This window comes from Phaseolus vulgaris, chromosome 2 (assembly GCF_000499845.2).
Source record: "Phaseolus vulgaris cultivar G19833 chromosome 2, P. vulgaris v2.0, whole genome shotgun sequence".
NCBI lineage: Eukaryota > Viridiplantae > Streptophyta > Magnoliopsida > Fabales > Fabaceae > Phaseolus > Phaseolus vulgaris.
The window spans coordinates 4400497-4427860 of record NC_023758.2 but is presented as its reverse complement, the minus strand read 5'-3'; the positions used below and the strand labels follow the sequence as shown (position 1 = coordinate 4427860).

General features: G+C 32.0%; 2 protein-coding genes across 2 annotated transcripts; one reads left to right on the top strand and one right to left on the bottom strand.

Annotated features, from left to right (window-relative positions):
• The first annotated feature begins 4234 nt into the window (after window positions 1-4234).
• On the top strand, window positions 4235-11206 carry LOC137810402 (protein phosphatase 2C 70). Its single transcript, XM_068611641.1, has 12 exons — window positions 4235-4480; window positions 4592-4973; window positions 5079-5254; window positions 5339-5497; window positions 6183-6326; window positions 6433-6494; window positions 9168-9303; window positions 9555-9649; window positions 10103-10218; window positions 10322-10451; window positions 10841-10895; window positions 10993-11206. The coding sequence occupies exons 1-12, from the start codon at window positions 4349-4351 to the stop codon at window positions 11149-11151; spliced, it is 1746 nt and encodes a 581-aa protein (XP_068467742.1). The 5' UTR covers window positions 4235-4348; the 3' UTR covers window positions 11152-11206.
• A 1390-nt stretch (window positions 11207-12596) lies between these two features.
• Window positions 12597-13952, bottom strand: LOC137810400 (2-hydroxyisoflavanone dehydratase-like). The gene has a single exon (XM_068611640.1). The coding sequence runs from the start codon at window positions 13760-13762 to the stop codon at window positions 12794-12796; it is 969 nt and encodes a 322-aa protein (XP_068467741.1). The 5' UTR covers window positions 13763-13952; the 3' UTR covers window positions 12597-12793.
• Window positions 13953-27364: the final 13412 nt, after the last annotated feature.

Sequence of the window (27364 nt, the reverse complement as noted above, 5' to 3'; positions counted from 1 at the left end):
AAAAAATAACTAACCATTATATTAACTAAATTAGATACTAATTTAGAGACTAAAAAATTATTGGTATCTAAAGTAGTTTCTATTATTAATAAAAATTTATAAAATAGTTTCTAAATTGGTATCTAAATTAGTTACCTAAGTTTTACTTACTAATATTTTAGATTTTAAATTGGTTTCTAAAATACTAATAGAGACTAATTTAGAATATAAAGTAGTAAGTAGTTAAAACCTTGGTAATTAAGAGGTTAGATACTAATTTAGAAACTATTTTATAAATTTTTATTAATAATAAAAATTATTTTAAATGTCAATAATTGTTTTAATTTATAAATTGATCTCTAATTTAGTCAAATAATAACTAATTATTTTAGTCTTTAAAATTAGTTTCTATTTAATAATTTTCTTATATAGATCAATTTTATAAAACTGAATTTCTACATAATTATCAATTATTCATATTGAGAACATTAAACATGAAAATAGAAAAGAATATATATATATATATATATATATATATAATATGATAAACTCATAAAAACTTGTTATGAAAAAGTGTGATAGCATATTATAGGAATAAATGTTAGATCTAGAATCTATTTTTTAAGATAATATCACAACTTATTTTAGTAAACTATTGAATTTATTATCTCACTCACTATGTCTTTTTTTATTTTATTTTTATACCTATATTTAATTCTTATTATGAGATAGTGTACTAGTGAGTGCATATTAATTAGAGATATAAATAAAAGCATATGTTATCATGACATGGGTTGGGTTGTCTTGTTTGGTGTATTCAAACAAAGTGTAATGTAAAGGTAGGGCAGAGTTATAAGCACAATTTGTAACAGATTTTTTTGGCACATATATTCTTATAAATAGGTGATGTTTTCTATATGGGTTAGGTGATCCTTTTAATTTATTATTTTTGGTTGATAAAAAAGAGGATAAATACTTTATCTTACATATTAATTTTTTAGTGTTACATTAGTATTTAGAATGTAGCTTTTAAAAACATAAAATACTCTAAAGAACAAATAGGTGAATTAATCAAAGAATAAAAAAAACACCAATTATTCTTCATCTAGGAGAGGAAGAGTAGTCATGAATTTGGTCAACTATAATATTTATTAAAGGCACTTTGTTGTACTTTTACTGAATTGTTTAATCCATTATCATATTAAATAATTTAATATTAATAATATGATATTTTTCACTAAAAATTATATTTTAAATTAGAAAAGTTCCCACAAAATTGTTTTCGTTAAACATGGTAAAAAGACATTTTTTACACTTAAAAAAATTTATTATAAACTAATTTAGTGATAAAAGATAAATAATCATTATATTGACTAAGTTAGATACTATTTTACAAATTATATAATTATTAGTATTTAAAGAAATTTTTATTATTAATAAAAAATTATAAAGTAGTTTTTAAATTGATATCTAACATTAGTTATCAAGATTTTAAAATATAAAATAGTTAAAAGTTAATGTTATATACCAATTTATAAATTACTTTATAAAACTTTATTAATAATGTAAATTACTTTAGATATTAATAATTTTGTAGTTTATAAAGTAGTATTTAACTTATTCAATATGATGACTAATTATTTTTTTTGTCTCTAACTTAGTTGATATTTAATGATATTTTTATAGTGTTAAAAGTATTATTTATTGGATAATTTTTTTTCCTAAAAAAAACTCAAAATAACACAACAAACCTACTTTTCTAGATTTAGATTATCGACAAACAACTAAATTTTTCACATATTTAAGGACCAAAACTAACTCTAAAGATGGAAGTTAATATTTTTAAAAAAGAATATAGAGATTTGGAGCAATTTTAGCACAACTTCATTGATTTCTTGTATTTTTTCAAAACACCATGTCTATTTCTAATCACCATACTATATAGAAAACCAAAATAATATACAAGTACACTTGTTAATTTGATTCATGGTCCACTGTTAATTTTAGCTCACTTCTAAATTAAGTTTTCTTTTATTAGTCTATCAAATGAGTAGGTTAAAAAGTCTTCATTTCCAAAGCCTTCACATAAAATGCATTAGGGTTAGGGTTAAATGTGTTTGACTCACTACAAAACTTCAATCACTACAAAACTTCAATCAACCTCTAAATACTATTTAGGATTATAGAGTCCTTAAAATATTTTAAATTACGAATTGATCGCTAAATACTTATATTAATTATAAATGGGTTTTAATTATTTTTTACTATTTGCAACATAGTTGGAAGGTTAAGGCCCAATCCAACTTTTTCGATCTAGAAAACCCAATCCAACTTGGGTTCGACCAAACTTGACATTTTGTGACATGTGTTCGAGCTTTGTCAACTCTATTTTAATCTGAATTAACATGATTTGATCTAAACTTGACTTAAAATGAGTATAACTCGACTTGGCTAAAAAATGACTTGTCCTAACATAGACTTTTTCTTATGCGGACTTTTTGGCCATGTGAACTATTTTGACCAGATGCATATGAGTCAAGATCAAGTCCTATGAGTTGGGCCACAAGTCTATATACAAGTTAAAAAAGAAAAAAATTATCATATTCTTTTAGTGTTTTTTAATTATAAAGCATGGTAAGAAATAAATAAATACGACTTGGTAATATATTGTAATAGTGAAAGAATATTTAGTTCAATTTGAATATTAGGATAATTTTTTTAAATAACTCTAAGTTGTGAATAAAAAATTAATCTTAAAACTAGTTCAAAATGTCAATTCTTGAAGTATACATTGGCATCTTGCCATAAAGTAAAACTTATAAGTAGTTAGAAAAAATTAAGATATACTACTATTAAAAATGTTCCTACAGAATAAAACGAGACTCATACAAATAAATAAGTTTAACCTATGAGGTCTTGTTGATATGAACGATTATCATGCTAAAAGAAAAAAAAAAGATATTAAATGGTCCTTAATTTATGATTTCAAATAATTTTTAAATGATTCGTGTTTGGATTATTAATTTAAAATGAAACAATTTATTATATTTAATTATACATTTGTCAACTGAAAATAGATTAAGACTATAGACAAATGGTGATCCAAGAGCATGTAATAACTTGTTGTGAAAGGAAAAGTCATAAAATAAGTAACATGTTTTTTCAATTTCAGTGTTTAACTTATGTAATTTGAAATGTTACACCTAGTGAACATTTGTTCGTGTTTCTCTCCTTCATATATCCATGAGCTAAAGGTAAATAGTTAGAAATTCCATCCAATAAAATACCTTATAGTCCTTCATTGGGTAAATTATACACACTTGATAATACTATTTTTAAATTTTACCTTTCTCAGTAATATATTATTTTCTGTATGGGATACTTGTCATGCATCTAAACAAAGGATTTTGACGTCTCATAAGAGTAGTTCTCATATTTTTTTATTTACTCTATGTTGATATAACACAACACTCCCAAATAACACATTGTCCACCACAATGATGTTGTACAAACTCTGTACTGTAAAATCCTAGGAGAAGGAAGAAGACATCTGAACAAAAAAGAAAAAAAAATTCTATTTATGATTATCAAAATACTATTTTTTTAAATTTTATAAAATATAACTTTACTCACTTATTAGAAATCTCATTGCAACACTCATTGAATGTTAAGAATGGCAGGCAAATGATTGATTAGTGTAATTATTCAAATTGCACCCAAAAACTATGACTATTATTTTTATCTTTGTCATGACGATTAACTTAAGGTTTGATGTTGATCTTATTAAAGCTTATAGTGTAAGGATTTATGATTTTGGTATGAATATTGATTCATTTAGCAATGAGAGGTCCAAAGTCACAGCATTGCAAAACAAGACATCTAATATACTTTCTATTTTAATCATTTAAAAATAGAAAATAGAATAAAAACATATATTTAGAAGATCAAGATCTTTTAAGTTTTACCTCTTTCGATAATTATATTTATATAATTAAAATATTAAAAAGTAAATTTTGTATAACTATAATACTAAACAAGTACTTCCAGCAGCAGCATATTATTATACTATAATGTAAAAAAGAAGCATTTGTGAGGAATTCAATTAACGTTGCAGCAATGATGAAGTAGTAGTTCTTAAGAATTTATTTATTTAATAATAAAAAGAAGTAGTATTTTTGAAGAATTTAATTTAATTAATTAATTAATTAATTAACATTGGAAGAATGATAAATAATAGTGGGGTGTGTGGTAATAAATTTGAAGTTGAAGAGTTAATTGGAAAGAAAAAAAGTGTGACCATTTCAAAGCGAGGTTCTCGCAGACCCAGACCCAATCTCTCTTGCGAAAGAGTAGAGAGAGAAGGAAGACGATGGGTCCTATGCTACAAACCATTCTCACTGTGCTTCTTCTCCTTATGCTTCTTCTCATCATCATCTTCCTCTTCTTTCTCTTCAAACCATGGCGCTTCTTTTTCTCTTCGCGTTTCCGCTCCTCGATCAAGGTAGCTACCAATTTTTTTCTATTTTCAGCATTCGATTGTTCTTTCCCTAATCGCCAACTCTGATTTCGATATTTACGATCTCTGAAATTCAATTGATGTTGCGAATCGAAGGGCGAGCTGGAGCGCCCCCTTGTTGCCGACGAAGAGGATGCAAATGCTTCGCCGTTGAATCAGATCAATGAATTGCCGCGAGATTATGATCTCGAGGGCGCCTGTTATCCCAGTGAAGTTCTATTTCGCTCTCCTCGGACGCATGGCCAAGGGCTTGTTCATAAGCAAAGGCTTCAAACCCTTCCTGTTCCACCTACTGCACCCCAGTGTGGTGATACTTTGGTCGTGGATGTGATCTCGGATCCTTCTTCTGATGACGTTGATGTTGGTCAAACGCTTAGGCTTTCCTCAGCTCAATTAGCACAATTTCAAAAGCAGGGCACGCCTAATATTCGGAATGATAGACTTCAGGACTTAGTGCAATGGAATATCTCTGATCAAAGTAATTTCCTGAGTCTTTTTTTATTGTGTTGCTGTTATGTATTTGCAATGTCTTTACGTGCTAAACATGTCAACATAATGACACATCCTTTTCTTAGAAGTGCAGGAAGTTGTCTTACTCTGGAGGTTATCAATGGCCCTTCTCGGGGACTTCGGTGTTCTGTACAGTCGACCAATTCTTCTCGTCTACCACTAACCTTGGGTAGAGTTTCTCCGAGTGATTTGTTGATAAAGGATTCAGAAGTGTCAGGAAAACACGCTATGATAAAGTGGAATTTGGATGTAAACTCTGTGTGCTCTCGGACTTGTAGTTGGATTTTTAACATTTATGGTGTGTGATGATTGTTTTTATAATTGATCTTTCAGAAAATGAAATGGGAGTTGGTGGACATGGGTAGTCTGAATGGAACACTATTGAATTCTAAGCCAATCAACCATCCCGATACTGAAAGTAGGAATTGGGGAAATCCGATGAGTCTTGCTAATGGAGACATCATAACACTTGGAACAACATCAAAAGTAATGGTGAGTAGTAGGAGTGATCTCAGTTAAAATGGCTGCCTCTTATAGCTGATTGTCATAGATGCGAAGCTTATAGCTGTATGCATGATATTTAGCTGCGAAGAGAGTGCTGCAGTATATGCCGGTTGAATAATTTTTAGTGGCTAAATCATTATTACATAATTTTCTGCTCTCCTTTACAATCCAAGAAGGCTTTTACATTGAATTTATTGTTAGAAATTTATTTGAATGCCAACTCCTGTCCATTTTTTCACGCTTGCAGGTATATGAGTATAGTTTATTGATATAAAATAAAATGTGTCTCTTTCTGTCGAGCTAGATTGACTAGAATACATATTGAAAATTAGATTTTAACTAGATTGAATTAAGATTGTAGCTTTTGTTCTTTCAATGATCAATGCACTCCCTCGTCTGAGATGGGAAATTTGTCTTCTACTTCTATAACTAAGGAGTAATGTGGTTATTTTGTGTTTACTTAGTAAAAGGATGTTCTCTACACGCCTTTTCCAAAGGTTTTGCAATTAAATTTTAAGTGATTAATTTATTATTGTTTGTTTTGCAATATACCTTGTACTATAAAATGGTATACTTGAAGTGAGTATGCTGGCTTTGCATTTTTTTAAATGCTATTGTAGAATTTGTGTGTAAAAAAATTCTATATAATTCTGTGATTTAATATATATGGCAGGTCCATATTGCTTCTCAAACTCAGCATCACATTCCCTTTGGAGTTGGCATGGCATCAGATCCCATGGCTATGCGTCGAGGAGGAAAAAGGTTTCCTATGGAAGATGTTTGCTATTATCAATGGCCTCTACCTGGGCTGGATCAGGTATTGGATTTATTCGTAGCACTTCTTAATGCAGGTCTCTCTTCTGTAGTTGTTTTGTTTCTCACTTACCAGAGGAAGCTAACCCACCTCTAATTCTATTTTCTAGTTTGGACTTTTTGGCGTTTGTGATGGTCATGGTGGAGATGGGGCCGCCAAATCTGCTAGCAAGTTAGTATTTTTTTGCCTTTGATTGGCCATGCTAGTTGTTTGCCATTTTTATGAAACTTCATGTTAATGCTTGCCTATTCCGTACTTATTTTTTACTGTGGATAGTGTGTACTTGATGAATAGAAATAATTTAATTTTTTTCGTGCTGTGGTTATTTATTGTTGTCAAGTTAGATATCCATGCTCCAGTAATGTGCATATTAGTCCTATCTCTGAACATCTTCTGCAGATTGTTGTATAATATGTGATATGTCCTGTTGATTTCAACTTTCTCCTTTCTCCTTTAGTAGCTTAAATATATGTATCGTATAGGTTTATGTTGTTTTAGTGACTTTTCATACTGTATGACGGATGACTGTATTGACTTGCCCACAGTTAGAATATTTAGAAAATAAAAATATCATTATTGTATCTAGAGTATCTTGGATGATCTCATAGGCATAGTTATCCATCTTGGAACTAACTCTGAAAATGCTAGTGGAAAGCGGGATGACTGCTATTTCAAATATCATAATCCTAACTAAATAATTTATACTGCACATTTAAATTAATGAAAAACCCAAACTGACACAATTAAAAAAATCCATGATAAATAATACGTGACAATTTACACACAATCACCATCATTCTAGGAGCAATATCAACATAGTAATGAAGTAAAAAAATGAACGAATAAAGTGGCATCAATAGAATAAGAGCGAAACAAATTTGACAAAATTAGCCGAACGGGAACTAGGCAGTCTAAAAGAAGAAAAAATAATGGGACGTGACAAAAATAAAATAGCCCTGTTAAGGCTTTCAAATTATATTACATTTCTAAAGCAAAAATGCATTAGAAGATTCATGATAAATATACATGATAATTTACGCACACAACTTAAACGTAGTAATGAAGTAAGAAAATGAATGAATATGGTGGTATCAACAGAAATAGAGCCAAAAATTTCTGATAAAAATGAGCAGAATGTGAACTAGGCAATCTAAAAGAAGAAGACAGAATGGAACATGACAACCAATAAAATAGTCCTGTTAAGGCTTTCAAATTCAATTACATTTGTAAAGCAAAAATGCATTAGAAAATGAGGGAGAAATCATAATGTTATCTAAATAAATCCTTAACAACATTTCACAGGTCAAAACTGGGGTTTTTGAATCCTATATTATAGTTTTGGTTGCAATGGCAGTATAGAAAACCGTTATGCTATTTGAATGTAGTAGCCAGCCTAAGGTTTCTACTCTGCCATAATCCAGTATTGACTATGAAGCTTGTAGGACTGGATTCCATATTTCATTTCATTTCCTGATTTGTTCCCTTATTTGATTTTATTAGGAGTCTAGTAATGATATATAGGGATGGGAATGGGTTGGGGTGGGTACAGGTATTGTCTACTTGCTATTCTCCCCCGTCTAAAAAAATCTGCCTCATTACTCGTTGGATATCTGAGAAAAAATAATTGCCAATTTTTTTCTTCTATTCTATTAATTTTAAATAAAAATAATTAAAAAAAATTCTTTAAAATATATTTCACGTCATACATGGAAAAATAATATCCTTCTTTCCTTCCCTACCCAAATCTTATAGAGTCTGTTTGGACAAGTTTTTCCATATGGACTTCCATGAGAAAAATGAAGAAAAAAAATATGAAATTGATATCTTCATAAGCTAAAATTAGCTTATGCACTAGTCAAAAATACAAATTTGGAGAAGTTATAAGAGAATATCCACAATTAGTTTATGCATAAGCTAATTTCAGCTTATGAAAAAATAAATTTTATTTTTTTCTTATTTTTCTCTCCTAGAAATTATTATGGAGAAGCTCATCCAAACAAGTCCATAGTTTCATGGTATCAATGAGGTACTATCCTTTGTAATGTTGTCATTTCCGTTGGTCTTTTTTTCCTGGGGGGTCAAGTACAAATTCTGCCCACTGAAACCCTTGATCAATGTCAGTTTTTTTCCACTTTCTCTTTCTTACGTGATTATGTCTGTTAAATTTGCCCTAGCCAGTTCATGTTTTTTCTTCATTGTACTGTACTCAGCTTGATATGTTCACAGCTATTGGGTCTTGAGTTGTGCTGCTGAAGGAGCTCCAGCATCCCACCATGTGCTACCTACCAGAATCTGATCATTTTAAATGCTTGAGATTCTCTTTCCTGCCACCATCTCCTTCACGCACCTTGATGTGGCCATTCTAGTGTTAAAAACCTCTACCATCTTTGTTCCTGCTCCTACAAATGGTGCTTAATGTGTGTTTGGGTTTGACCTGCTCGTCCAATCTTCTCAGTTGCTGTGTTTTATGATCTGTTCCAGCTTTCTCTTTGCCTTTTATCCTCTTGCATGTTTGTTCTTCTTGCATCTTTAAGTTTCTTTAACTCTTCATCTTTCCTCTTGTCTCTTTGGTATTGCTTTTGGTTTTACAATGCTAGCATGACTTTGAAGGAATGATAATGCTAGATTAATAGCATGAGGGAAAAGTAACTAACTAACTACACAATAACCACTTTATAAACTAGCAATCATTAGTCAATAACAAACTAACTAATAGACTCCTCTCTCTGCTTCTTATATTATGTAAATGGCAATAGCCTTCTGTGTATATATTAGTTATTTATCTAAGGTTTTTGCTGTTCTTAATGTGCAAAAGACTACTAAATTTTTGTATTTCTTTTTCAGAATTTTTCCTGAGATAGTTGCTAGTATATTATCAGATTCATTAAGGAGGGAGAGAGTTTTATCATGTGGTGATGCTTCAGATATTCTTCGAGAGGCATTTTCTCAAACAGAAGCTCATATGAATCACCATTATGAGGTATTATGTGCTACACTCTTGATGTTGTTTAGCATATCCCCTGGACATATGCATGAGTTTTTTTATATTGTAAATTTTATATTTATGGTTTGCATATTAAATAGATAATGCATCTAAACAGTGTACAGTTTTTTTATACAATGATCCAATCACAAATTTGTTGTCTTTGGTTGGTAGTGTAAAAGTTTTAATTCGAGAATGCATGCTAATTAATTAAACTTGTGTATCCTTTATTAACAAACTCTTTGCAGGGATGTACAGCGACAGTACTTCTGGTGTGGACTGATGGTGAAGAAAATTTCTTTGCTCAATGTGCTAATGTTGGGGACTCCACCTGCATTATGAGGTTTGTTTATCTAACCAACTGGAATGCTTTCTTAGCTTGTTTTAATTTTGAATGGGTCAAGGGTAGGAAACATGACAACCAAGCTGTCAAAAAAAAATTATGGTTATAATGGTTTATGCTAGTTTCGCCTTTCTTATTATGTTAAGATGCACGTGTTCTATAATTTATTGATAGATAATATTTTTGCACAAGAAAATCATGGCATTATTAGTTCTGGAACATTTGACGTGGTGGGTAGCAGTAGCAGATCTGCAGTTTTGTCTATTTGAAATTTTTCATATGATTTTGGTATTAATTTGTATGCAACAGTTGCAGTACTAATAGGTTGCCTTATTCATATCTTTGTGACTAAATTATGTTCTAGCTATTGATTTTGTTGACTTAAATATTCTGAATTCCTGTGAGTACACTTTTGTGCTTGTTTGTAATTCATAATGATTTTTTTTTTGCCAGTTTGAATGGGAAGCAAATCAAGATGACAGAAGATCACAAGATAACGAATTATTCTGAAAGACTCAGAATAGAGGAGACAGGGGAACCATTAAAAGAAGGGGAAACACGTCTATATGGTATGATGGGAAAAATAATCCACTGGAACAAGATCAAACTTCATTTTCCGGAGTTACAATATTTGACTTGGCAATTGCTGATTCTGATTCTCACTTGATGCAGGTATAAATCTGGCAAGAATGCTTGGGGACAAATTCCTGAAACAGCAGGATACCCGGTTCAGTTCAGAACCTTACATAAGTGAAGTTGTGCATATTGATCAAGCAAGCAAAGCTTTTGCTATTCTAGCTAGGTGATTTTGGCTCTGATGCATGCTTTTTTGAATTTCTATAGCAAAATATATCTTCTGAATGTCTTGGTTGAAGGTTCACTGTCTTTCAGTAATGTTCCTTCTGGAAGGAAAAGGCTCTTAAGTGAACAAGTAAAGGAGATTCACCTTAGAACTATTGGTGGGTTAATATCACTAGAGACTGTAAATTGAATGGAAGGATACGCCATTACTTGCTCACTTTTAGAGGAGCTTTATTCCTTCTAGAACTAGTTAATAAAGTGACTATTTGTCTAAATCCAAACCATGGTAATTTTTCTTGGAACATTTTGTCACCAGTTTAGGTGTTGAACATTCACATTTTTCTTTTGATCATGTTGAGAGTATAACTTTGGCATCTGCAAAAATTTCAGTGATGGACTGTGGGATGTCATCAGCGTGAAGAAGGCAATTCAGCTTGTGTTGCAGGTTTTGTGTAAAACAGCTTTTGTATCTATTGGGGTATATTTTTTTTTTTTTTTTTCATATCATTTTTCTTAGACAGCTTGTTTTCTCAACTGCACAGATGAAGGAGAAATGCTATTCAGAGAGAGAGAATATAGCAGAAAAGACTGCTAACTTGTTGTTGAATGAGGCTAAAACGCTCAGAACAAAGGATAATACCTCTGTAATTTTCTTAGACTTTGATACCTTCAACAAATTCTCTTGTAAAGTTGAATCCTAGTATGAATTAGGAATAGTGTTACAGGAATATTAATACATATTTTTGTTCTCTCGAACTCTAACCTTTCTTCCTTCATCACTAGCTCAACTCATGGAATTGGATTAAATGACAAGTAAAATGAACGAAAGCGCAATGCTACTGGGTTTAATCCCACATATGACTTCATGTTGGTTCAGTTTGAACATTGCTTTCAACAGTCACCCACACAATTGTATTAATACTGCTGAATTTATATTAATTTTGAGAACGTAATCATATAGAAAAAGAAAACTCGTAAATTTATAGAGAATAATGCCACTATGTTGTGCAACTTATAATCACTTAAATTTAGTTTTAAATTTTTAGACGTATGACAAATTAAGGAAATTTTCAATGTTTAAATACAGTACTGTTTTTAATTTAATTTTTTTAAAATATTAAATTTAAAATTAAAATGTTTAGTTCAGTTTTTTAATAATTTCCCATTCAAATTAAAAGTTTAATTATTTTTTATTTACTCTTATACGACAAAATAAAATGATTATTAACAATAAAAACATAGAATTATAATTTTTTATTTTATCTTAGATATAATCATTTAGTTGGTAAATTTAAACAGTTTCTGTTTTAATAAATGTTTCATTTTAACTTCAAACATCAGTGAAATGAAAAGATAGAAATGAAAAGTTTGGAGAACGTGAAGGACTTTGGAGAGTGAAAAGTTTGCGTCGTCGTATTAAATTCTAAAATTATGAAAATACAACTAATGTTATATATATTTCTATCTGAAAAACAAAATGATGATAATCGGTCAGCAAAATATTAATAGAGTAAATAATATGTTTAATATATGTTGTTAAGGAGGTAATTAGTCCTTTTTCTATAAGGATTGAACCATCATCAAATGCTCCAATTAATTCAATTTATTTTTTCTTATAAAAAAAGCATTAACCAATATCTTAGCACTTGTTGGTACTTAATATCTAATAATATTGTCAGTACTAAGTTCATAAGTTTTATTATAAATAAATTTTCTCAGTCTTCAATTGGCATAAAAATTGCCCAAAGATGACCCCTTTAGTTAAACTAGACGAATTTCCACATTCACAGTTTCAAACATGTTTGTTATACTAACTTGTGGCTGTGGCCATATAGATTTTTTATTGGAATTGCGGTCTATTATTTGTACAGAGAATCTTTGACACTCCACCTAACAACAAACTTTAATAATATAATAATATATATTAAGTTTTTAAATTAAAAAATAAATAAATGTTTTTATCTTTTAGTGCTGTCAAATGAATCTATTTTATTTTTAGTGGTATCAAAGTATCAAAACTTTTCTTTTATTTATTGTATGGTTGAATTCAATTAACCAACCACCTAAATTTAAAATGAAGTGCAAGAGTGTATAACATCATTTCTTGACCTCGTAGATTCTGATCCATTAATTAAATACTAAAATATTTCATAATATAAAATCCATATTAATTAAATTCCATTTTCGTTTAATAATTACAGAAACGAAAGGTAGAACCGATTAAATGATGCAAATTTAATCTCAAATTAACGTATACAAGATAAAGCAATCAACATTTATTTATTTGTTTTTCAAATATATGATTAATTAAAGCCACCTTCATTGAACTGTAATAATCAAGCATCAGACCAGAAACGACGCCAAGTGTTTGATCATGGCTTTAGCTCTGTCAGTTTCAGGCTTGAAGAGTTGGAAAGCATGTTCTTCATCACCAGCATCGAAGATTTCAACTTCTCCTTTCCATCCACTTTTCTTTATCGTGTCGTGGTACAAAATGTTTCTGTCTCTGAACTCGTCCTTCCCAGTGATAGTGATCAGAATCTTGGAGCACGCAAGTGTGGCCAAGGAGGGTGCCCCTGCAACACAAGGGTTGATCCATGGATTGTCGATTCCACCAGGTGCATCGGGGCACGCCAAGCTCCACACTTTCATGGCCAAACTCTGCTCGTGCCCCTCAACCGGCTCCGACCCAATTGGCACCAAGCCCCAGAAGAAGGGAGAACTGAGTAAGGCACCGAAGATTTTGAGATCCCCTTGCAGAGACTCGTCCCCTGCACGAAGAAGAAGGTTGTGAGCAAGGTTAGCGCCGCTGGTTTCACCTCCTATGTAGAGTTTGTTGAAGTCAGCATAGTTGAGTAACCATGGCTCCGGGTTGGCGGCGGTGTTGGCGGCGTGGGAAGCAATCCACTGCAGAGTGGTCCAGCCATCTTGGTAGGCTGCAGGGAGAGGGTGGTGTGGAAGGAGTCTGAAGTCGACAGAGATAGCAATTACGTTGGCTTGGGAGACTAAGATGTTGAGATAGCGATGGACGAAAAAGGAGAAAGCTGATTCAACGCAGAAGGCGCCGCCATGGAAGTAGACGAAGATGGGAAGTTTGTGGGAGGGATTGGTGTGGTTTTTGGGAAGGAAAATGCGAGCAGAGACCAAAGGGTCATCTGCGATTACGATGTCTTTTGATGAGACCCCTGTTTCAGGGTCTTGAACAGAGGGTGGAACGTTGGGGGAGCTTAGAAGACGATCCACTGTGCCATCTTTGTAGAGTCGTATAAGGGGGAGAAGCTCCATCACTATCTCCTTCTCCTGGTTCGCCATTGAAGGAAAAACAGAGAGAAAATACAGTGAAAGAGAAAACAGAGTGAAAGAGTTTGAGAACAGAGAGGGTTGTGCTTCTAATCTTATGCACCAAAGTTCCTTAAATAATGGATTATTTTTACATTAATGTATTGTTTATTTTTGGTTCAAAGTAGAGAGACTCAGAAGTGGAATCAAATAGAGACATGGAATATTCAAATGGCACTGGAATTCATTTTATTACCACCAACCCTAGTGGAAGACAGGTCCACATTTTGTCCAATTTTTCCTTTTTATTTCTTTTTATATCTACAAAAATTTCATTTTTTTATAAAGATTTTCTACAATTAATTTTATAATTACCGAAAAGATAACAAAGAATACAGGTATGAGTGATTCATTCCTTTGAAGGGTGACAATTTTCAACTTTTAATTAAAGAGGAAAACAAAAACGACTTTTTATTTTAATTTGTTTTTTTGCATTTTTTTAATTAAACAAACTTATAAAGTTATAATGTAATGACAAATAAAATTTTTAAAAATTAAAAAAAATAGTATACAATAATTATTATTTTCAACTTTTTTCATGAAAAAATATATTGAAACAAAATATTTCCGTTGGATATCTACATCAACTAGAAATAAATACATGCACTTTATAGTATATATAAATGAATGCCCATCTTATATATAATTGAGTTAAGTTTAAAATTCACTTACTAATATGATATCAAAACTAGATTGAGTCTATTTTAAACTTATCAATCTCTTATAGAATCACCTATTATATACATAATATATAAATAAATATAAATCTGACATTATCAGATAATTTTATAAAATTAAGTTAGATTTAAAGTATATTTTCAATATGATATCAAGGTCAGAGTGAGTCTATTTTAAACTTATTAGGTAAATAGACCATTATATACATATAAATAGACCATTATATACATATAAATAGATGCAAATATGATTTTAGGAGATGATTTTGTAAGATTAAGTTAAATTTAAAGTTTACTTTCTAATATTTTTATTAATTAATTTTAATAATTTTTGTTATTAAATTTATATTTGAATAGGTTTTCGGTTCTTCCGAACTTCAAAAAAATTGTTAATTTTAACCCTCGAAAAACTAATTTTATTAAAATAGTGTTTGTATTCAATTGATACTGACAAGATTTGTTATACATAAAAAAAAAAAAAACACACATATATATATATATATAACTCTCCTACTACTTTAAAGTTGATAATGATGAGTTTAGATCTACGTTAAGCCGTCATAGATATTATTTCTTAAAATTTATAATAAATAAAATTAATACAAATTACAAAGAGTAGAGTAAAAATTATCATTTGAAAGGACTAACACATATATTAAACCTCAAAGATATTATGATAATTATCATATAAAAGAGTCTATTAAATAGATTTTTAATTAAGTTATTATTCTGAGGGTTATTTTATCTAAACTATTTAACTCCATAATTTTATGTTCTAATATTGATACTAACAATATCGAGATCTAATAATAAAAGATGAAGCATGTACTTAAGAAGGGCTATTTATATTAATATTTGTTTCATCAAAATTTAATATTAATTTTGGGCACTGAAGATGAAACATGTGATGATAGAATATCATAATAATTTATAATAAGTTTAAATTTAACAAAAGGTTGAAATAATATTATTACATGTCAATGCGACGGCGCTGACTAAACCTACCCCAAAGTGAACACGTGCAGTCAAACATGTCATCCCCACCAACCAACCCAAACACTTTAACCTCGTTATTTGATTAAATGATGATATTTTAACATCCACAAATTAAAAATATTCACTTGAGATTTCTAAATAATAATATTTGTTTTATTTTTTAATTTAAAATTTTAAGTATATATTATTAATAATATTACTAAAGTGAGTTGTGAAATGAATGTGTGATAAAAATTTCAGACCAAAAGACCTAAGTAATAAGGCGTAAGAAGTCACAGACTGGGAGTGAACAAAACTGTTTTTTCGAAAATAAAACGTCATGACTTTTCTTTCTCATATCTCCCTTTGTGATTTGTTTATGGACGTGTCTCTTTAACAAGGTGCAAACAACATAGGAAAGTACTTGTGTGATTCTTTTCAAAAAAATTCAACGCAATATGGACCCATAATAAAATTGCAGAAAGTAGGGCGAAATTTCACAAATTTCGGTAGAGGATAGCCTTAGTTTGCAAAAGAATTCTAAAAAATATTCTCGAAATAACTTTTTGTTGAAATTCCATGTAAGAATCTGGACTGAATTTGGGACAAAAGGTGACAAATTTCAGGTCAAACGGATGAGTATTCACCCAGGAAAAAAATCAAACAGTTTCACACACAAACAAACCTTCCTTCTAGCCCTAGCAGTGATGAATAAAAAATTTATTGCAAATCTTATGGGACGAGTTTGTGGCTCAAATCCCAGCCAAAACTCAGCACACAGAATAACGAATGTGTGGTAAAAATTTGATACCAAAAGACCCAAGGAAAAAGGCGTAATAATTCCCAGACCAATAGTTAACAAAACTGGTTTTCTGAAAACAAACTGTCATTGCGTTTCTTCCCTATATCTCTTTTTGTGATTTTTTTTATGGACATGCCATCTTAGTTGGGTGCAAAAAACATATAAAAGTATTTGTGTGAATTGTTTCAGATTTTTTCAACACAATATGAACCCAAAATAAAATTGCAAAAAGTATGGCGAAATTCCACAAATTTCGGTAGAGGATAGCCTTGATTTGCACAAAATTTCTGAAAATTTTTCCCGAAATAACTTTTTGTTGAAATTCCATGTAAGAATCAGGACTGAATTTGGGACAAAACGTGACAAATTTCAAGTCAAACGGATGACTATTCACACAGGAAAAAAATCAAACAGTTTCACACACAAACAAACCTTCCTTTCAACCCTGGTAGTCATGAATAAAAAATTTATTGCAAATCTTATGGGACGAATTTTGAGGCTTATATCCCAACCAAAACTCAGCACACACAATAACGAATGTGTGGTAAAAATTTCAGACCAAAAGAACCCAGGAATAAGGCATAATAAGTCTCACACCGAGAGTGAACAAAACTGGTTTTCCAAGAACGAAACGTCCTTGATTTTCCTTCCTATATCTTATTTTGTGATTTGTTTATTGACATGCCTCTTTAGCCGCGTGCAAACAACATATGAACGTGCCTATGTGAATTTCTTCAAAAAATTTAATCGCAATATGGACCATGAATAAAATTGTAGAAAGTAGGGCGAAATTTCACAAATTTTGGTAAAGTATAGCCTTGGTTTGCACAAAATTTATGAAAAAATTTCCCGAAATTACTTTTTGTTGAAATTCCATGTAAGAATCTGGACTGAATTTAAGAAAAAACGTGACAAATTTCAGGTCAAACGGATGAGTATTCACCCAGGAAAAAATCAAACAGTTTCACACACAAACGAACCTTCCTTCCAGCTATAGCAGTGATGAATAAAAAATTTATTGCAAATATTATGGGATGAGTTTGAGGCTCAAATCCCAGCCAAAACTCAGCACACAGAATAACGAATGTGTGGTAAAAATTTCAGACCAAAAGACCCAAGGAATAAGGCGTAATAAGTCCCAGACCGAGAGTGAACAAAACTGGTTTTCCAAAAACAAAACGTTTTGGCTTTTCTTCCCTATATCTTCTTTTATGATTTTTTTTTATGGACATGCCTCCTTAACTGGATGCAAACAACGTATAAAAGTAGCTGTGTGATTTTTTTCAGAATTTTTCAACGTAATATGGACCCAGAATAAAATTGCAGAAAGTAGGCTAAATTCCACAAACTTCGGTAGAGGATAGCCTTGGTTTGCTCAAAATTTATGAAAACTTTTACCAAAATAAATTTTTGATGAAATTTCATGTAGGAATCTGGACTGAATTTGGGACAAAACGTGACAAATTTCAGGTCAAACGGATGAGTATTCACCCAATAAAAAAATCAAACAGTTTCACATACAAACGAACTTTCCTTTCAGTCCTGACAGTGATGAATAAAAAATTTATTCCAAATCTTGTGTGACGAATTTGAGGCTCAAATTCAATCAAAAAATCAGCACACACAATAACAAATGTGTGGTCAAAATTTCAGACCAAGAGACCCAAGGAATAAGGCGTAATAAATACCAAACCGAGAGTGAACAAAACTAGTTTTCCGAAAAAAATATATGAAACTACCTGTGCGAAGTGTTTCGGAATTTCTCAACGGAATATGGACCCATAATAAAATTACAGAAAGTAAGGCGAAATTCTACAAATTTCGATAGAGGATAGCCTTGTTTTGCACAAAATTTATGAAAACTTTTCTTGAAAGAAATTTTTGTTTAAATTCCATGTAAGAATCTAGACTCAATTTCGAACAAAACGTGACAAATTTTAGCTCAAACGGATGCGTATTCACAAGGAAAAAAATCAAACAGTTTCACACACAAAGGAACCTTCCTTTCAGTTTTGGTAGTGATGAATAAAAAGTTTATTGCAAATCTTGCAGGACGAATTTGAGGCTCAAATCAAAGCCAAAACTCAACACACACAATAACGAATGTGTGGTAAAAAATTCAGACCAATAGACCCTAAGAATAAGGGGTATTAAGTCCAGACTGAAAGTGAACAAAACTGGTTTTTCGAAAACAAAAACGTCTAGGCTTTTTTTTCCTATATCTCCTTATGTGATTGTTTATGGATGTGCCTCCTTAAATGGGAGCAAAATACATATGAAAGTACCTATGTGATTTTTTTCGAAAATTTTCAACGCAGAATAAAATTGCAGAAAAGAAGGGCGGAATTCTACAAATTTCGATAGAGGATAGCCTTGTTTTGCACAAAATTTAGGAAAACATTTCTCAAAAGAACTTTTTATTGAAATTCCATGTAAGAATCTAGAAAGAATTTGGAACAAAACGTGACAAATTTCAGCTCAAACGGATGCGTATTCACAAGGAAAAAAATCAAACAGTTTCTTATACAAACGAACCTTCCTTTCAACTTTGACAGTGATGAATAAAAAATTTATTGCAAATCTTGCGGGACGAATTTGAGGCTCAAATCTCAGCACACACAATAACGAATGTGTGGTAAAATTTTTAGACCCAAGGAATAGGGCGTAGTAAGACCTAGACTGAGAGTCAACAAAACTGGTTTTCCGAAAACAAAATGTTCTGGCTTTTCTTCCCTATATCTCCTTTTTGTCATTTGTTTATGAACGTGTCTCCTTAGAAGGGTGCAAAAAACACATAAAAGGACTTGTGTGAATTTTTCAACACAGAATAAAATTGCAGAAATTATAGCGAAATTTCACAAATTTTGCTAGACGATAGCCTTAGTTTTTCACAAAATTTCAGAAAAATTGTCCTGAAATAATTTTTTCCTGAAATTCCTTGTAAGAATCTGGACTGAATTTGGGACAAAACACGACAAATTTCACGTCAAACGGATGAGTAATCACTTAGGAAAAAAATCAAACAGTTTCACACACAAACGAACCTTCCTTTCAACCCTGGAAGTGATGAATAAAAAATTTATTGCAAATCTTGTGGGACAAGTCTAGGGCTCAAATCTCAGCCAAAACTAAATACACACAATGACGAATATCTGGTAAAATTTTCAGACCAAAAGACCCAAGGAATAGGGTGTAGTAAGACCCAGACCGAGAGTGAATAAAACCGGTTTTCCGAAAACAAAATGTCCTGGCTTTTCTTCCCCATATCTCCTTTTTTTGATTTGTGTATGGATGTGCCTCCTTAGAAGGATGCAAACAACACCTGAAAGGACTTGTTTGAATTTTTCAACACATAATAAAATTGCAGAAAGTAGATCGAAGTTTCACAAATTTTTTGTTAGAGGATAGCCTTGGTTTTTCACAAAATTTCAGAAAAATTGTCCCGAAATAATTTTATCCTGAAATTCTACGTAAGAATTTGGACTGAATTTGGGACAAAACGCGACAAATTTCACGTCAAACGGATGAGTATTCACCTAGGAAAAAAATCAATCAGTTTCACACACAAACAAAACTTCCTTTCAACCCTAGCAATGATGAATAAAAAATTTATTGAATATCTTGTGGGACGAATATGGGGATCAAATATCAGCCAAAACTCGATACACACAATGACGAATGTCTGGTACAATTTTCAAATCAAAAGACCCAAGGAATAAGGTGTAGTAAGACCTAGACCGAGACTGAACAAAACCGGTTTTCCGAAAACAAAATGTCTTAACTTCTCTTCCCTATATTTCCTTTTTGTAATTTGTTTATGGATGTGCCTCCTTAGCAGGGTGCAAACAACACATGAAAGTACTTGTGTGAATTTTTCAACGCAATTTTGAACACAGAATAAAATTGCAGAAAGTATGGCGAAATTTCACAAAATTTACTAGAGGGCCTTGGTTTTTCACAAAATTCCAGAAAAATTGTTCTGAAATAATTCTTTCCTGAAATTCCACGTCACAATATGGACTGAATTTGGAACAAAACGCGACAAATTTCACGTCAAACAGATGAGTATTCACCTAGGAAAAAAATCAAACAGTTTCACACACAAATGAACCTTCCTTTCAACCCTAGCAGTGATGAATAAATAATTCATTGAAAATCTAGTGGGACGAGTCTAGGGCTCAAATCTCAACCAAAACTCAATACACACAATGACGAATATTTGGTAAAATTTTCGGACCAAAAGACCCAAGGAATAGGGCGTAGTAAGACCCAGACCGAGAGTGAACAAAACCGGTTTTCCGAAAACAAAATGTCCTGGTTTTTCTTCCCTATATCTCGTTTTTGTGATTTGTTTATGGACGTGCCTCCTTAGCAGGGTGCAAAAAACACATGAAAGTACTTGTGTGAATTTGTCAACGCAATTTTTCAACACAGAATAAAATTGCAGAATGTAGCGCGAAATTTTATAAATTTTGCAAGACGATAGCATTTGTTTTTCACAAAATCAGATAAATTGTCCCGAAATACTTTTTTCCTGAAATTACACGTAGGAATCTAGACTGAATTGGGGACAAAACGAGATAAATTTCACGTCAAACGGATGAGTATTCACTTAGGAAAAAAATCAAACAGTTTCACACACAAACGAACCTTTCTTTGAACCCTGACAGTGATGAATAAAAAATTTATTGAAAATCTTATGGGATGAGTCTCAGGCTCAAATCTCAGCCACAACCTAAAACACACAATGACGAATCTCTGATAAAATTTTCAGACGAAAAGACTCAAGGAATAGGGCGTAGTAAGACCCAAACCAAGAATGAACAAAACCGATTTTCCAAAAACAAAATGTCCTGGTTTTTCTTCCCCTATCTCTCTTTTATGATTTGTTTATGGACGTGCCTCCTTAGAAGGGGGCAAATAACACATGAAAGTACTTGTATGAATTTTTTAACGCAATTTTTCAAAACAGAATAAAATTAAAGAAAGTATGACGAAATTTCAAAAAGTTTCCTAGATGATAGACTTTGTTTTTCACAAAATTTCAGAAAAATTGTCCTGAAATAATTTTTTTTGAAATTCCACGTAAGAATCTGGACTGAATTTGGGACAAAACGCCACAAATTTCACATCAAACGGATGAGTATTCAACAAAGAAACAAATCAAACAGTTTCGAACACAAACTAACCTTCCTTTCAACCCTGGCAGTGTTAAATAAAAAATTTATTGGAAATCTTGTGGGACGAATCTGGGGCTCAAATCTCAGTCAAACCTCAATTCACACAATGACGAATATCTGCTAAAATTTATAAACGAAAAGATCCAAGGAACAAGACGTAGTGATCGAGAGTCAAAAAAATCGATTTTCTGATAACAAAATGTCGTGGTTTTTCTTCCCTATATCTCCTTTTTGTGATTTGTTTATGGACGTGCCTACTTAGCAGGGTGCAAACAACACATGAAAGTACTTGTGTGAATTTTTTAACGCAATTTTTCAACACAGAATAAAATTGCAGAAAGTAGGGCGAAATTTCACATATTTTGCAAAAGACGCCTTGGTTTTTCACAAAATTTAAGAACAATTGTCTCGAAATAATTGATGACTTTTTACGGCAAGTGCACCGCGTTTGTCAAAAGTAATAATTGTCCCTAAGGACGGATATCGATCCCACAAGGAACAGTGAATTATCGAGTACAATAATCGCTAAATATAAAAACAGAACAATTAAAAGAGTTTTGAATTAATTGTGTTGACACTGATCAATAAGAAAACAAACAAAGAATTAGTTGTTTCAATTGGAAAAATAAGGATTAGTTTCATCTCTCTCACTCTCAAGTATTTTGATTAGCATGTCAATATTAAGTTCTTTGATTGAAATTGATGCCCGTATAAAAATCATTTATATCGATTCCTCGCATATAAAATCCTTAAGAATGTCCCCTAACTATCGATCCCTCGCATAATTATAAGAAAAACTTAGAACGAAGCTCAGACGTTTAATAGCAATTAACATTTCAAGTCTATTCCTAGCACTCAAATATGTTAAGTATTGTTGTTTAGGTCCGAACCCTAAAAATACCTCCCGGTCAGATTTAAGATTCTCAATTTGTCACGAAAAATTAAAAGTAAAACAACAATACCAATAATCAATCAAGAACTGAATATTAATATATAAAATATCACCTCAATACATAAGAGTTTGAGCAGATTACTCTCAATCCCAAAGGGTAGAATTAGCCACGCATACTTCTATCACCTTCCATTCTCCCAATTGGGTTACAACTCACTCTATGGTGTTTTCCTCTCAATCTGGCACACTAAGGTTGAGCCTCTAGCCCTCTATTTATCCTAGTTTTCTAGGGTTAGGTTGTTTATTGTGTCGCGCTAATGGGCTAAATGATAAAACATAAAAAAAGGCCCAATCTTCCTTTGCATCTTTTTCCATTTTGGGACCTTCTATCTTTATCTTTTTAGCTCAAATCATTCATCTTTAATCCAAATCTCCAATCTTCCTAGAAATTGCAATTAACACCAAATTTGGGAATAAAATACTCTTATTCAAATAAAGATCATAAAAAATGTAAAAAGGTATAAATTCATAAATTAGGGATTATTTTATATGTAAATTAGCAATAAATCCTCATAAGTGCCTATATTTTAATATGAAATATTACTGAAATTAGACACTTATCAATAATTTTTTTTTGAAATTCCACTTAAGAATATAGACTGAATTTGGGAGAAAAAGTGACAAATTTCACGTCAAACGGATGAGTATTCACCTAGGAAAAATATCAAACAGTTTCACACACAAACGAACCTTCATTTCAACTATGGCAGTTATGAATAAAAAATTTATTGAATATCTTGTGGAACGAATCTGGGGCTCAAATCTCAGCCAAAACTCAATACACACAATGAAGAATGTCTAGTAAAATTTTCAAATCAAAAGACCCAAGGAATAGGGCGTTGTAAGACCCAGACCGAGAGTGAACAAAATCGATATCCCGAAAACAAATCCTGATTTTTCTTTCCTATATCTCCTTTTTGTGATTTGTTTATCGACGTGCCTCTTTAGCAGGGTGCAAACAACACATGAAAGTACTTGTGTGAATTTTCAACGCAATTTTTACACACAAAATAAAATTGCAGAAAGTAGGGCCAAATTTCATATATTTTGCTAGAGATAGCCTTGGTTATTAACAAAATTTCAGAAAAATTGTTCCGAAATAATTTTTTCCTGAAATTGCACGTAAGAATATGGACCGAATTTGGGACAAAACGTGACAAATTTCACGTCAAACGGATGAGTATTCACATAGGAATAAAATCAAATAGTTTCACACACAAACGAACCTTTCTTTCAATCCTGAGAGTGATGAATAAATAGTTTATTGAAAATTTGGTGGGACGAATCTGGGGCACAAATCTCAGCCAAAATTCAATACACACAATGAAGAATGTCTGGTAAAATTTTCAAACCAAAAGACCAATGGAATAGGGCGTAGTAAGACCCAGACCGATAGTGAACAAAACCGATTTTCCGAAAACAAAATGTCCTGATTTTTCTTCCCTTTATCTCCTTTTTGTGATTTGTTTATGGACGTGCCTCTTTAGCAGGGTGCAAACAACACAATAAAGTACTTGTTTTAATTTTTCAATGCAAATTTTCAACACAAAATAAAATTGCAGAAAGTAAGGCGAAATTTCACAAATTTTGCAAGAGGAATTTACACAAACTTTTAGAAAAATTTTCCCGTAATAATTTTTTCCTGAAATTCCACGTAAGCATCTAGAATGAATTTGGGACAAAACGCGACAAATTTCATGTCAAACGGATAAGTATTCACCTAGGAAAAATATCAAACAGTTTCACACACAAACGAACATTCCTTTCAAACCTGTCAGTGATGAATAAAAAATTTATTGAAAATCTTGTGGAACGAATCTGGGGCTCAAATCTTAGCCAAAACTCAATACACACAATGACGAATGTCTGGTAAAATTTTCAAATGAAAAGACCCAAGGAATAGGGCGTAGTAAGACCCAAACCGAGAGTAAACAAAACCGGTTTTCCGAAAACAAAATGTCCAGACTTTTCTTCCCTATATCTCGTTTTTGTGATTGGTTTATGGACGTGCCTCCTTAGCAAGGTGCAAACAACACATGAAAGTACTTGTGTGAATTTTTCAACGCAATTTTTGTGAAAGAATAAAATTGCAGAAAGTATGGCGAAATTTCACAAATTTTGCTAGAGGATAGCCTTGGTTTTTCACAAAATTTTAGAAAAATTGTTCCGAAATAATTTTTTCCTGAAATTCCACGTAAGAATATGGACTGAATTTGGGACAAAACACGAAAATTTCACGTTAAACAGATGAGTATTCACCGAGGCAAAAAATCAAACAGTTTCACACACAAACGAACCTTCCTTTCAACCCTAGCACTGATGAATAAATAATTTATTGAAAATCTTGTGGGACGAAAATGGGGCTTAAATATTAGCCAAAACTCAATACACAATGACGAATATGTTGTAAAATTTTCAGACCAAAAGACCAAAGGAATAGGGCGTAGTAGGAACCAGTCCAAGAGTGAACGAAACCGGTTTTCCGAAAACAAAATGTGTTGGCTTTTCTTCCCGATATCTCTTTTTTTTATTTGTTTATGGACGTGCCTCCTTAGAAGGGTGCAAACAACACATGAAAGGACTTGTGTGAATTTTTCAACACAAAATAAAATTGGAGAAAGTAGGGCGAAATTTCACAAATTTTACTAGAAGATAGCCTTGGTTTCTCAAAAAATTTAAGAAAAATTGTCCCGAAATACTTTTTTCCTAAAATTTCACGTAAGAATATGGACTGAATTTGGGAAAAAATTGTCGTCAAACGGATGAGTATTCACCTAGGAAAAAAATCAAGAAGTTTCACACAAACGAACCTTCCTTTCAACCCTGGCAGTGATGAATAAAAAAATTATCGATAATCTTGTCGGACGAATCTGGGGCTCTAATCTCAGCCAAAACTCAATACACACCATGACGAATGTCTGGTAAAATTTTCAGACCAAAAGAACTAAGGAATAGGGCGTAGTAAGACCTAGACCAAAAGTGAACAAAACCAGTGTTCCGAAAACAAAATGTCGTGGCTTTTCTTGCCTATATCTTCTTTTTGTGATTTGTTTATGGACGACCCTCCTTAGCAGGGTGAAAAGAACACATGAAAGTACTTGTTTGAATTTTTCAACACAGAAAAAAATTGCAGTAAGTAGGGCGAAATTTAACAAATTTTACTAGATGATAGCCTTGGTTTTTCACAAAATTTCAGAAAAATTGTCTCGAAATAATTTTTTTCTGAAATTCCACGTAAGAATATGGACTGAATTTGGGTCAAAACGCGACAAATTTCACGTAAAATGGATGAGTATTCACCTAGGAAATAAATCAAACAGTTCACACACAAACGAACCTTCCTTTCAATAGGGCGTGTAAGACCCAGACCGAGAGTGAACAAAACCGGTTTTCCGAAAACAAAATGTCCTGGCTTTTCTTCCCTATATCTCCTTTTTGTGATTTGTTTATGGACGTGCCTTCTTAGCAGGGTGCAAACAACACATGAAAGTACTTGTGTGAATTTTTCAACGCAATTTTCAACACAAAATAAAATTACAGAAAATAGAACGAAATTTCACAAATTTTGCTAAATGATAGCCTTGGTTTTTCACAATATTTCAGAAAAATTGTCAAGAAATAATTTTCCTTAAATTGCATGTAAGAATCTAGGCTGAATTTGGGACAAAATGCGACAAATTTCACCTCAAACAGATGAGTATTCACTTAGGTAAAAAATCAATCAGTTTCACACATAAACGAACCTTCCTTTCAACCCTGGCAGTGATGAATAAAAAATTTATTGAAATCTTTTGGGACGATTCTAGGGCTCAAATCTCAGCCAAAACTCAATACATACAATGACGAATGTCTGGTAAAATTTTCATACCAAAAGACCCAAGGAATAGGGCGTAGTAAGACCCAGACCGAGAGTGAAAAAAATCGATTTTCCGAAAACAAAATGTCCTGGCTTTTCTTACCTATATCTTCTTTTTGTGATTTGTTTATGGACGTGTCTCCTTAGCAGGGTAAAAACAACACATGAAAGTACTTGTGTGAATATTTCAACGCAATTTTTCAACACATAATAAAATTGCAGAAAGTATGGCTAAATTTCACAAATTTTACTAGAGGATAGCCTTTGCTTTTACAAAATTTCAGAAAAATTGTCCCGAAATAATTCTTTCCAGAAATTCCACGTAAGAACATGGACTAAATTTGGGTCAAAACGCGACAAATTTTACGTCAAATGGATGAGTATTCACCTAGGAAAAAAATCAAACAATTCACACACAAATGAACCTTTCTTTTACGCTGGCAGTGAGGAATAAAAATTTATTGAAAATCTTGTGGGATGAATCTGGGCCTCAAATCTCAGCCAAAATTCAATACACTCAATGACGAATGTCTGTTAAAATTTTCAGACCAAAATTTTCAAGGAATAGGGCGTGTAAGACCCAGACCGAGAGTGAACAAAACCGATTTTCCGAAAATAAAATGTCCTGACTTTTCTTCCCTATATCTCCTTTTTGTGATTTGTTTACGGACGTGCCTCCTTAGCAGGGTGCAAATAACACATGAAATTACCTGTGTGAATTTTTCAACGCAATTTTTCAACACAGAATAAAATTGCAGAAAGTAGGGCGAAATTTCCCAAATTTTACTAAAGGAGAGCCTTCGTTTTTCACAAAATTTCAGAAAAATTTCCCAAAATAAATTTTTCCTGAAATTCCAAATAAGAATATGGAGTGAATTTGGGTCAAAACGCGACAAATTTCACGTCAAATGGATGAGTATTCACCTAGGAAATAAATCAAACAGTTCACACACAAACGAACCTTCCTTTCAACCTTGCTAGTGATAAATAAAAACTTTATTGACAATCTTGTGGGACGAATCTGGGCCTCAAATCTTAGCCAAAATTCAATACACACAATGATGAATGTCTGTTAAAATTTTCAGACCAAAAGACCCAAGGAATACGGCGTGTAAGACCCAGACCGAGAGTGA